The sequence below is a fragment of the Vicugna pacos genome, chromosome X, assembly GCF_048564905.1.
Source record: "Vicugna pacos chromosome X, VicPac4, whole genome shotgun sequence".
In the NCBI taxonomy this organism is placed as follows: Eukaryota; Metazoa; Chordata; class Mammalia; order Artiodactyla; family Camelidae; genus Vicugna; species Vicugna pacos.
Window position 1 is genome coordinate 12,376,541 of NC_133023.1, and position 13,558 is coordinate 12,390,098.

Here is a 13,558-nt window from a genome sequence, read left to right on the forward strand (position 1 = left end):
GCTCTGTCCTGACCAGAAATAAACCTTCCAACCCAAAGCCCAACCCACAATCCCCTTTTCCCTTAGACTTGAAGCTCTGAGTGAGTGCATGCATCCCTAGGGGCCTGGCTGGAGCCTGCAGCACAGCGCAGTGTGGGGAGACTAGTTTCTGTGTTTCTTTGTGCTGGAAGATGGGGCTGCTGCTCTCTGGTCACGTGACTTGAAGAAGTGGCTGTATGATAGGAGCTACCTGTTGTGGGCTGATAATGAATAGGGGGAAGCAGCTTTGAAAAGAAGGAAATATGGACAAAAGACACCTAACATTGACATTTCCTACTGTGACAAGGTGACCACCAAAAAGTAAGAAGTCTGGGTGGTGAAATCTAGAGTAGGGAAGGAAAATGCTTTGGCGATTTCAGTGAGGCCCAGAGCTTCAGGTAAGCAGTGCTTATGTCTGTTGCATCCTCTTAGAGCCTCTTCTCAGCTTCACAGTTTTTAAATCAGTAGAGACTAGTTGAAGAGCGACAGCTAGTAAGGCAGTGCTGTGGTTGACATCAGACGGCAGGCGGGAGGAGCGAGGAGAAATACAGAAACACTAATGGACCTGCTAGAACCTCAAAGAAGGGAAATGGAATTGGGATCGCTCTTCACCAGTAGACCGCGGTGGAAGACAGGACGCTGCATGTGCTTTCTAAGTTTTGCCTTAGCTCTTAGTGAACTTTTTCCTTCTTTGGCTGCTAGATGCATTCCTGAGAAAGTAAATTTACACCTGACCATATTTTATATGCTTGAAATACTGCCATTTAAGGAAATCTCGTCTCCTTGTAAATCACAGTTACCCCTTTAGTTTACCTTCTATGTCTGGATTCTCCAGATTGGAGTTTTGTTTCCTTGTTTATAGAAGGTTCAGCTATATATGTTCATGTTTAAAAAAAATAATAGATACAGTACCAATTCGTACCAATTCATTTTGTTACCAAAAAAAGGTATAGTGATTATTTCTCTCTATGGCCACCATGTTTACTCATCCTGTTTTTAAAGGATGAATGGGTCTTTTACAAATTAGTCTGTACTGGCTTTAGAAAGTAGGAATAGTAACATTTATCTGCCCTCGTAGTAGGAAAATCCTCTGAACAGCAGAAATCTGCTCATGTGTACTATGTTAACTGTAAATTGAACCTCACAGTTTTGAACCTTCTACTGACTTTCCTTCCCAAAGCAAATGAAATGACAAAATCTCAGTCACTTATTCTATTATTAATATCTCTGGCTAAATTTTATATGTTATTCTCTTGGTCTAATTTGGATGTTTTTATTTTCACTCTTCCTTACTGGGCCTTTACTAAGACCAAGAAAATTGAATTATTTTTATCTTCCTTTTTAGAATAATAAAGCATTGTGGAAATGGGAGAGAAAGAGGGAAAATCACCCTTCTGACACTATTATATTCATCATTTTGTTGATTCCCTGCATTTATATTTTAATTGGTTGCAGTCATAGTTTTATAGTATTACTTATTTGATACTCATTTAACTTTCCATATGAAAATATAAATACACAGGTTATATATGGAAATAAAATGGAATGAGATGTGGTATGAGATAGTGTACTCAACTGTATGTGTGTATATATACACACACCACGGGATCACATGCACATGATTTATACACACTTACTATTTTTCTTTTTTGAGTGAAAAATGTCACTAAAGCTATATCTAGCATAGAAAGTTCTTTTTATTTCTAGCTCATTTCCTTTTTAAATCAAGAGTTCGCATTTGAAACCTCCGTTGTCCTTTTCTGTCGGTTCCCTTTTATTCTGCTTGAAAGTACCAGAGCCCTCTTCCTAGGGCTGCATGACTTTGCCTTGCCTGTCTTGCCAGTTATGCTACAGGGACCACCCCAGAGCATGTCACATGCCATTATGGTGGCTTTATTAAAGATTGCAACCTTGCATGACAAACAAAACTCTCGACTACCACAAAGAAACCTTGAGGAACTTATTTACGAAGATAAAAACTTGCCGTGTGAAAACCAGCTTTACTAAGAATTGAAGTTGCTTAACAGTAGTTGATAGATTCTAATTTCATGAGTGCTACTCTAATAGCTAAATATCAAGAACAGTTTTCTGAGGTTAATCTGTCTCTAGGGTACATCTCTGATTCAAAGGTCATTTTCTTCTTTGATGTGAAGTTAGCCGAGAGGCTCAACAGAACAGATGTAAGACATACACGTCCACTTCTTAGAAAATCAAATTGGGAACTCATCCACAAACCTGTTCCTAAGCAATGGGCTAATGTAGTGGGTTGAATTAATTTAGAGAATAAGTAGGTCTCTAGTAAATAGTCTAGTTACTCCTGCCTGAAGTTTTCTTCTCTGGCTCATAGTATCAGAACATTTTGAAAATGAAATTTAGAAACAGTGAGAGGCTGGAGTTTGGATCAAATTCAAGCAACTTTCTAGCTATGTGACCTCTAGCAAGTGACCTAGTTCCCTTTTCACTAAATGCCATTAATTGGAGTTATAATCTCAGAAATTGCTCCTGCCTTGTTACAGATTGAGGGAGAAGGTTAAGAGGTGGCTTTAGCTTTGAAAATTTCCCCAAACCCATATTTCTCGTGGTAAGACAACCAAGACCCTTCAGCCCGCTCGATGTGTATTTTCCTTCTCTGAATTTCATTTGTGGCATATTCTGTTGAACATTTGATTCTTACTTTCAGCCTGTCTGTCCCAGTTCCATATGTGTCTGTTATCACATTTGCATGTAAACAGGAGAAAAGTTCTGCAGTCAGCTAATATGGAAGTTAAAGTATGGAAGGACCTAAGCGGAAGGGTTAGCATGTTATTCTTGTTAACAGTTTCAATGGAAACAGATTTGAATTTACAGAAAGCTTTTCCTCTGGTTAAGGTGTAATAAGAGCAAAGAGGTTAAAGAAGGTTCTGATCCGGGTTGGGGTTGGGTGCTTGCTGCAGGTGGTGTGGCATCTGAGCTCCAGTACAGCGCATGGCTGCTCCGGGCGCTTGCTAGGCCTTTGCAGCCACTTTGACTTCTGTGGGTATTTTCCGTTTCAGCCCAACTTTGCCGAGTGAAGCTTTGCTGTCTCCCTTCTGACCTTCCGTTATTTTGCTGCAGATCTTATTCTAGCACCTCCATAGAAGAGGCCATGAAAAGGGGCGAGGACCCTCCCACCCCGCCACCGCGGCCACAGAAAACCCATTCCAGAGCCTCCTCCTTGGATCTGAATAAAGTCTTCCAGCCCAGTGTGCCAGGTGAAGTGCCCTCTGCACCCCAGCCCTTCCCTTTCCTGTGGGAGTCAGTGGATGGGTGTCTGCCACGGAGGCCTCTGTGAGTCCAGAGAATGAGCAGACTCGGCCATTTCCTGTCCTGGGAAGGTCTCCACAGTGCTGTGGTGTTCTTGGGAGGGAAGGCACTTCTAGGCAGATAGGTATCACATGTGTCTGGAGCCTTGCCCACACTTGCTGTGGACCAAGACTTATGAAGTTCTGTACCAAGAGGATGAACATGTTTCAACCCCAGACAGCCCAGTGAGCGTGTGGCCGCGGTTTTGTTCTCTGCCTCGTGATAATTTGTATACACGATTGCCATCTGTCACTTCCTCAGATGCTTACGCCGTTTCTGTGAAGGATCTCGGTGATCAATGCCTGGCCACAGTTTTCTGCATTTTACCTTTGCAGTGAGGGTCCTGTAGGGCTTAATGCTAAGGGGCTCTGCTTTTGAAATCTGACTGATGCTTCGGTGCTTGGTGTGGGTGTCTAGGGCAAGGGCTCCTTCAGGTAGGCTGGGGCTTCTGGGATTGGAACTTTGTTGAGCCAGCTGCTGCACAGCTGGGCTGGAGGCGGGAAGGCTGGAGGGGCCTGTCTGCTCCCCTGGCTCCCTGTGAAGAGGAGACGTCCTCCTGGGGAGCCTGCGGAACAGCAGGTGAGGGCCATGCCTTCATGTTAGTGAGAGTGCGAGGATGCAGAGCCGTCCCAAGTGTTATTTTGGGAGCAGCAAGAGCCTTTCCACTGACTAATGCAGGCAAGCTATAAATACAGTGATTTCCTGGAACTTTTTCTATATCTAGGTGCATTTTAAATCAAGTCAACCTCAGATGCTAGTGATTTGCAGATTATTATCTTTTCTACTAAAGCAAGAAAAGACTCTCCTTTGCTCACACATTAGCATGACCCCTGTGTCCCAGCAGAGCTCAGCCTGTTTTATTTGTTCTAATAAAGTAACTCTCCTCACAGTAAAGTTATAGATTGTTTTGTAATATACTAGAATCTGGAACTCCCTCTGAAATTTGATTCTCTGCCATGAGTTCATCAGATAAAAATTTGTCTTGAATTTCCCCCCATACTTTGATCCAAGTTCTGGCATAATTTCATAGTAACTGGTATTTGGAGTGGGAGTAGCCATGGATGATGATGCTATAAAAATTTCACATGGCTAGTGGATTATGACCTAGAAGATGTTTCTGTAGATGCAAGAAGATTAAAACAATCTTGGGCAACTCTCTCTATGTGGTTTCCTTGCTAGGAGAGAGGCTGGAAATGTGCACGCGTCTCTCAGGCTGTGTCTCTCCCTGCGAGGAGTGAGTGCCAGCTGTGCTGGAAAATGGACATGCTGTGGCTTTTATGACATTGTGTCATAGAGTGGAAGAGACAAGACTGGATTTCGAGTCCAGCTCAGCTACCTATTAACTATTTGATTTTCAGCAAGTCGCAATCTTTTCTGCATCCCAGATTCCTAATCTGGAAAACAGGGTCAGGACTCCACAATTATAGGGTGTTGATGAGATAATAACGAAATCCAAATAGCACCATGTTTGGCCCCTGGTCACTCATTCCCACAGAAGACCGATGAGGGAAAGGAGTCTGAGCAAGGCCCCCTGACGCCCTTCATCCCCAGTGGAACAATTCTGTGATTTGTTCCCCACAGTTCTGAGAGGGCTTGCTGAGGGACCAAGCTGCTGGCCCTGTCGTCCCCCTTCCATGAACACACCCTTTCTTGGCTTGTTTCCCTCCTGCCTGGTCGTATTGTCCCCACACCTAAATCAAATGCCTGGTCCTGAGTCCTTGTCTTAGGGGCTGCTTTCAGGAAAACCTGAATTAAGACGGCTTCTTTTTACGTCACCAACTTTGACATGACTTCAAGAGGATAAGTAATTTAGTTTGAGAAATGCCAAAGAAGAGCTGGGTGGGTGACATCTGCATTCATAGCTGAATTCCATTGTCTTTTCAGGAGAGGTGTACACAAATGAAATTTTAATGAGAGTTTAAATTGATCACGTGGAGAACAGAGCATTTCTGCAGCATGAAAACCAGGTCATACCATTGCATCTACTTAATTTGTTTCCAGCCGGGTTAATTCTCACAGGAAAGTACAAAGGTCTGTCTAAATTATGTAGAATTTCAGTGTATTGCATATTGCTAGAGATTACTTATTGAAATTCTGACAAAGTAGGAAAGCATGAGGTCAGGTCTAAACCAATCAGAATAGTGCACCCAGAGAGCACCATGGTGACCGTGTGGTGACCCCTCTGCAGCACTTGTCTTTATGTGTCACTCTAGGTAAGCTGGGTCACTCCGTGCTTGCTGTGCCGTCTCCCGAGCTTCTTAATTAACCATCTTGCAGTGTCGTGTCTTCCAGCGGCTGTGCGATCTGAATGTGCTGTGATGGATCGTGCCCTGTGGGAGGCTTTTCTCTCCCCTGCTTCCCTGTACCCCTGTCTCTTGCCTCCCTGTCCTCCTCTCCTTCTCCCTTCCTCGTCCACTCCTCTCCCATCCTGCGTGCTCTCCTTGCTCTTTTCTCCTGGCCTCCTCTCCGCTTTCCCCTCTCTTCTCCCCTGCTCCCCCCCCCCCCCCCGAGGCCTGGACCTCTCTTTCCCAGGCTCCCCTCCAGGCTCACTTTGCCCTCATGTTATAAACAAGGCAGAGGCTATTAATGACTTCATATCTGTATCTTTGTTTCCTCACCTACTTATTTTCTTGGACCGAATCCTAGAGGTCAGAGGTGCTGAGTCAAAGGTCATATGTGTTTGAAGTGTGGACAGATGTTGCCAAACTGTAATGTAGGAAACTGGTACCTGTCAACTCACCCTACCACTAGCATCATCTGAGAGTGTTTCCTCACGCCCTCACCAGCACTGGCTAACGTTCATCTTTTTAATCAGTATCTGTCTGATAGACAGATGTTTGCATTTCCATGATTCTTACTGAGCCTAACTGTCCTTTCATATCATTATTGAATATTACTATTTCTTCTTTTGTGAATTGCCCGCGTGGAGGCACACCCAGCATCTGTTGATGCATCTCTTTGCCTAACCACTGGGGCTGCTTGTCTCCGCCTCACTTTTCCTCTGAGATTCTGGACCTGTCTTATCTCAAGCAGTTAGGAATGTGAGGGTGGCCTGGGGAAGCTAACCTAACCTGTTCCTTCACAAGGTCCATGTTCTTCCAGGCCCTAGTACCCTATCTTTTGGCCAGCTTTATCACTTCGGACAGACTCTACTAAGGCCACTCTGTTTATAACAATGAAGAATAAGGAAAGGTTAAAAAAAAAGAGGGGAAGATGATATGTGATGAAACGAGATGAGAACTTGAGTTAAAAGGGAAAGATAAAATGAAGCCAGTGTTTTAAAAAATGAAGACCACAGGATTGTGAAAAACAGAGTGAATGAGGCTAAGTTACTGAGTCAGAGTAACCTGAAGTGGAGTGATAGCATTGAGAAGAAATAGGATGGAGAGAAGATGCCAAGAAGCAAGATGAAAGAGGGAAATGAAGAAAAAGGTGACATGGTTGTTACACAGGAGTGATGGTATTTACGCAAAGGGAGAAGCAGATACCCTAAGAACCTGTAGAGACTGAGGGGAGGAGAGCCCGCAGACTCGGTGTGGGATTCTGATAGGATTCAGAGGACTCTTTGGAAGGAAGGAATAGCTCAGAAGTGGGTGGTATTTATTAATACCTTCAAATTTATGGTGATAGGTAACATGATATGGGGAAAAATAAGAAAGGGCTGATTTAAGATGTAAATCTACAAAAAATGACTGAGGCCAGCTCTTGCAGTGTGGGACAACTGGCTTTAACTTTGCTATCTGTAGAGAGGGTGTGAACATGTGACTTAGAGGGGTTTGGACTGTCTCAGGGCTCTAGCTAAGTGGTTGCTGGCATTACACCTAAAGCGTGTGTTTTCACAGGGCAAAGTAGTCCTAATAGGATGGCTGTGTGTAAAAGGGAGAGCGCCTTTGTCATTGTTGAGCCAAGTCGTGTTGTCTCGCAGTTGCACACAGCTGCTGTGTTTGAAGTCTAAGGTTGTGATGACGCAAGCATACAAAGTCTAGAGGCAGTGAAACCTGGGACTTGTGATGTTTAGATTCTATAGCTCTATATGTACAGCTACAAAACGTATTTTGTTACTGAAATTCCTGTAAGAAAAATCACACAGTAAAGGTGATACTTTTTACATCCTCACCTCCTTTTCCTCACTGAAACAGTTGTTTTGATGAGGTTTTTTTTTCTCCCCTCATAAAAGGGTTTCTTCTGTTCCACTGCGTAGGGGTGGGAACTCTCCTCCTCCCACTGTTGACACTGTTCTGCCTCCCCCAAAGCCATGCCTAAGGTTTGCAGCCTGAGGTCTCCGTAAGTGTTGGCCGGCCACCGCAGTCTGCCTCTGCTCCAACAGCCCTGTTCCAATAGTGGAGCATCACCTGGCTGAAGGGGCAGAGGTCGTGTGGAGGAGACATAGTCATTCCTTTGAAGCTTCAGACCAGGAGCCCTCATCATTTCCACGCAGATCTAACTGGGGAAACCTAGTCCATGGATAGAGCTTGCTGCCAGGCAGCTGGAATTGAAGTCCCTGGCAGGCCAGCCATTTCCCAGTGACACCCCGCTTACTGTAAGAGAGGAGAGTGGATGTTGGTGGACAGCTCTTTCCACCACATCCCATATGGCCAAATACTTTGAGATCCACATATTAAAACCATTGTGATGGCCAGACAGAATACGTCCATGGGTGGTATCTGCCCATGGGTAGCTAATGTTCTATCTCTGCTTCAGACATACTGATAATAGAAGTATACTCCATGGTGAAGAAATTATGGTACACCCATATCATGGAATCTTCTGAAGCTGTTAAAAAGATTAAGGTATGTGTACTAAATGGAGAGCTTATCTCAGATAAGTCAAAAAGGCATGGTGCAGGGTATGTATGTTCTGAATTGTGTAGACAGTTTCTGGAAGGACACTTAAGAAAGTGGTAACAGTGATTGCCTCTGGGGAAGAGAGTAGGATGACTAGGGACCACGAGTAAGAGAGAACTTACTTTTCATTGAATATCCGTTTGTATCTTTTTAATCTTGTCTCATGTACAGATACTACCGAGCACAAAAAATTTACTTTTCACCCTATAGCTGCAGTGATCAGATGGTATCTGAGAGTACCAGAGATGGCCTTCCCTGCTAAGTTTTTCTGTCTCAGACTTGCCTACCATTCTGTATTCAGGGTATTTTTATGACAAGTCTGCTGCCACCTACCTCCTAGAATGCAGCTGAGATGACAGAAGCACTCCAGAGCATTCTTTCAGACTATGATACTCTGATACGTTTTTTGAATTCCTCTTCAGTGCTCCTCCAACACTGAGGAGTAGTTTTAGAAGACTTCTTGTAGCCTCCATTGTGAGATATAGGATGGCCCAGGGGTAGTGATGAGGGCTCTGTCTTAACTTGGGAGGCGGCGGCGGTGGAGGGTATGTTTATTCAGTGCTGAGGTGAGAACAGCCTGTCCTGTGTTTTCTACAGATGAATCTTTCTTTCTGCAATTTGAGAAAAGTTAAGCCCTTTGGGAATAAGAGATGTTCTCAAGACAAAATTTACCTTTCAAGTTTTCTAAAGGATGAATTTGGCCACACAGATGCCTTTGACCTTACAGATTTCCTTATTGTATCATTGCTGTGAGAGATACTTGTTCCCTTTTAAAATCTTACAGGATTGTAAAATCTTGTAGAATTATGGGATTCTTAACCCATATCCAAACTTTGGGTTTGCAGTACATAGCCAGCCAAGAGTTCAGTTTGGCATTCTGGGCAGTTTTTTTTTAAGTGAAAGCTTTATTGAGATATAATCCAAATTGTATGAAATTCATCCTTTTAAAGTATACAATTCAGAAGTATATTCATAGTGTTGTACAACCACCAGCATTATCCAATTTGACAACATTTTCGTCATCCCCAAAAGAAACCCCACACCTGTTAGCAGTCATTCTCCATCCCATTTTTCTCTCCCCTCAGCTTTGGACAACCACTAACCTACTTTCTGTTTCTATGAATTTGCCTGTTCTGGACATTTCATATTAATGGAATCATACAATGTATGTTCTTTTGTGACAGACTTCTTTCACTTAGCATAATGTTTGCAAGATTTATCCATGTTGTAGCATGAATCAGCATGTCATTCCTTTTATGGATGAATAATACTATGTTGTACAGATATGGCAGATTTTATTTAGCCATTTATCAGTTGATGGACATTTTGGTTATTTCCACCTTTTGACTATTATAAATAATAAAGCTATGAACATTCATGTACAAATTATTGTGTAAACATATGTTTTTCTTTTTCTTGGGCATGTATGTGGGAATGGAATTTCTGAGCTATGTGTTAACTCTTTGTTGAGCATTTTGATGAATTACTGAACTATTGTCCAAAGCATCTGCACCAGTTTACCATCTCACTAGTTATATATGAGGATTGCATTTTCTTCATATCTTTGTAACGCTTGTTATTGTCTGTCCTTTTTATTTTAGCCATACTAGTAGGTATGAGGTGGTATCTTATCTTGGTTTTCATTTGCATTTTCTAATGACTAATGATGTTGAACATCTTTTCATGTGCTTACTGGCCACATTTATGTCATCTTTGGAGAAATGTCTATTCAAAATCTTTGCCCATTTTTAAATTGGGTTATTTGTCTTTTTTGTTGAGTTGTAAGGGTTCTTTCTATATTCTGGATACACCTCTCTCTTCAGATATATGATTTATAAATATTTTCTCTCATTTTGTGAGTTGTCCTTTCAACCTTTTCAGTCGTGTCCCTTGAAGTGTGAAAGTTCTTAATTTTAATGAAGGCTAGTTTTTCTGTTTTTCTTTTGTCACTTATTGATTTTTGGTGTCATATGTAAGAAGGCATTGCCTAACTCAAGGACATAAAAATTTACTCCTCTTTGAAGAGTTTTATCTTTTTAGCTCTTACATTTAGGTCTGTGATCCATTTTGAGTTGATTTTTGTATATGGTGTGAGATAGGGGTTCAGAATTAATTTTTTTGAATGTGGCAGTCCAGTTGTCCCAGTACCATTTGTTAAGAAAATGATTAATTCCCCATTCAATTTTCCAGTTGACCATAAACACAAAGGTTTATTTCTGGACTCTCATTTGTTTTCCATTGATCTGTATGTCTGTCCTTAGGCCAGTACCATACTGTCTTGATTATTGCAGAATTGTAATAAATTTTGAAGTTGGGAAGTGTATGTCTACCTACTTTATTCTTCTTTTTCAATATTGTTTTGGTTTTTCTGGGTCCCTTGTATTTCCATATGAAATTTAGGATCAGCTCATCAATTTCTGTTAAAAAAAAAAGCCAGTTGGGATTTTGCTAGGGATTGCATTAAATCTGTGAATCGGTTTGGTTAGTATTGCTCTTTTTTTAAAAAACAGTTTTGCTGTCTTAACAATATTTTCCCCCAACTTTATTGAGGCTAATTGACAAATAAAAGTTGTATATATTTATGGTATATAACATGATATTTTTCATTTTAACAATATTAACTCTTCCAGTCTTAATGGAAGGATGTATTTCCATTTATTTAAGTATTTAGTTTCATTCAACAATGTTTTGTCATTTTTAACACACAAATTTTGTACTTCTTCAAATTCTTAAGTATAGATAGCCCCCTGTATCCTCAGGTTCTGCATCCACTGATTCAACCAATTGTGAATTGAAAATATTAGGAGGAAAAAAATTCCATAAAGTTCCAGAAAGCAAAACTTGACTTTGCTGTGTGCCAGCAGCTATTCATGTATCATTTACCTTGTATGAGTATTACAAGTAATCTAAAGCTGAGTTAAAGTATATGGGAGGATGTGTGTAGGTTATATGCAAATACTACATCGTTTTATATAAAGGACTCAGCCTTCTCAGATTTTTGTATCCATGGGGAGTCCTAGACCCAATCCCCCATGCATACTGAGGAATGACTATATTTTATTTTGATTTAATCCTAAAGGGAATTGTTTTCTTTTTTTAAAACTTTTTTTTATTGAGTTATAGTCATTTTACAATGTTGTGTCAAATTCCAGTGTAGACCACAATTGTTCAGTTATTCATGAACATACATGCATTCATTGTCACATTCTCTTTTGCTATGAGCCACCACAAGATCCTGTATATATTTCCCTGTGCTACACAGTACAATCTTGTTTATCTACTCTACATTTTGAAATCCCAGTCCCTTCGCACCCACCGTCCCCCGGCAACCACTAGTTTGTATTCTATGTCTATGAGTCTGTTTCTGTTTGTCTGTCCTTGTGTTTATGTTTTTTTTTTTAAATTCTGTGTATGAGTGATCTCTTACGGTATTTTTCTTTCTCTTTCTGGCTTACTTCACTTAGAATGACATTCTCCAGTAACATCCATATTGCTGCAAATGGCATTATGTTGTCGGTTTTTATGGCTGAACAGTATTCCACTGTATAAATATACTACTTCTTCTTTATCCAGTCATCTGTTGATGGGCATTTAGGCTGTTTCCATGTCTTGGCTATTGTAAATAGTGCTGCTATGAACATTGGGGTGCGGGTGTCATTTTGAAGTAGGGTTCCTTCTGGATATATGCCCAGGAGTGGGATTCCTGGGTCATATGGTAAGTCTATTCCTAGTCTTTTGAGGACTCTCCATACTGTTTTCCACAGTGGCTGCACCAAACTGCATTCCCACCAGCATAAAGGGAATTGTTTTCTTATTTTCATTTTTGAATTCTTCATTGCTAGTGGATAGAAATATAATTGGATTTTGCCTATTGATCTTATATCCTATAACTTTTTTGAACTTGTCTGTTAGTTGTCTGGACATATCCTTAACTTAGATAATGAGGTAGGGAACATACTCATTATTGGACTTCTCGTTGCTTAACTAATCCTACAGCTGCCCACAAATCAAGGAGGAAATCCTTTTTGATGTTTAGGAAACATTGAAAGAATCATTACTGAATGCTTGTATTCAGTTTTACTTTTTCTCTCATATGTGAAACCCAGTGATCTAGCCCCATTTATCGAATAGTGTATTCTTTACCCATCAATATGCGTTGTCCACTGTGTTCTAAGCAGTTGCCATATTTTCAAGAGTTGTTTCCGGGCTCTCTACTCCATTAACTCACACTGGTGTAATAGTGATCATGGCTGATAAGAATTCGAGGCTTACTTTGTACAAAGGTCACATTGAAAGCACTTTATATGCATTATCTCTTATCCTCACAACAATCCTGATGAGGTAGATGCTGTTTTACCTTTATTTTAGAGGTGCAGAAACTGAGGTACAGAATTTCATTTGACCAAGGTCATGGAGCTAGTTGGTGGTGAGTTAGGGCTTAAACTCATGCATTCGAGTGCTGGAGCCCACACTCTGCTGCCTCAAGAAGGGGCAAGTATTTCTCTTCTTCTCTTCTCTCTACCCTACTTGCCTCTCCCAAGTTGTCTGCCTGGCCAGATATTTTCTAGGCATGTCTCTATTCAGCTGCCTCTGCTGCAGATTGAGTTATTAAAGACAGGATAGAAGGCAGAATGCTGTTATTCCTGTTGGTCACAGGCTTCACCTTGTTTCGCCAACCAGCTGAGGATCTGGACTCATCTGGGCAGTTGGCTGCTGGTGCAGTTGGTTTGAAGGGCCAGGAAATCCCTTCTAATTTTCTAGACTTGAATTCTTGCTTTTAGGCCTGATCTTGTTTGTGGAGGGGGTCTATTGTTAGAAGTGACACACTCAGAACTCATAGTGACAGAGTGTTGAGGTTTCCCTTTGGGCTTCTCAGTAGTTGATCGACAAGAGGTGTTGGCTACAGTATAGTGTCACTTTGTCAGGAGATTTGAAGTGTAGAAGTTCATTTAAACATAGAGAAGTATATGTGTGTGGGTTGTTGGGCTAGATAAACATTTTTGGAGGTAAAAATACAGTCTGCGTAGTTCAAGTTTTTCTGTGCCAGTATTCACGTGTTCATCCAGATTGAGGCCAATCTCAGCCTTTGGAAGCTGTGGTTGCAGTGTATTGTCTGTCTTTGGCTTCCTTTTGCCTATTCCTTTATCTATTTATAGGGGTTTCTTCTTTTCTAGTAAGTTATGTGAAAGTTTCTCTAGTAGCATAGTGTATAATTTGTATTTGTAGAGAAGAAAAACCTGAAGAAGGATTACAAAGGCTTGCTGAGGTGAGGGTACAGCTGATTTTGCTGTTGGACACATTACATCTTTTAGATCCACCATCCAGTTTTACACCTGCCCCTGGCTCTCTGAATGCTTGATTATACTTGCTAAGAG

The 13,558-nt window shown here is 41.3% G+C and overlaps 1 protein-coding gene across 7 annotated transcripts in view; it reads left to right on the plus strand.

Moving 5' to 3' along the window:
* The window catches only part of REPS2 (RALBP1 associated Eps domain containing 2), a 263,541-nt gene that overhangs the window by 175,766 nt on the left and 74,217 nt on the right, over positions 1 to 13,558 (plus strand). For 4 of the 7 annotated variants that reach the window (XM_006218097.4, XM_072956290.1, XM_072956288.1 and 1 more), the window contains one exon: positions 3,112 to 3,248. The exons of the other annotated variants lie outside the window; for them this stretch is intronic. In XM_006218097.4, coding sequence (XP_006218159.2) covers positions 3,112 to 3,248 — 137 coding nt within the window. The remainder of the gene's footprint in view (positions 1 to 3,111; positions 3,249 to 13,558) is intronic. 7 annotated transcript variants of the gene reach the window in all.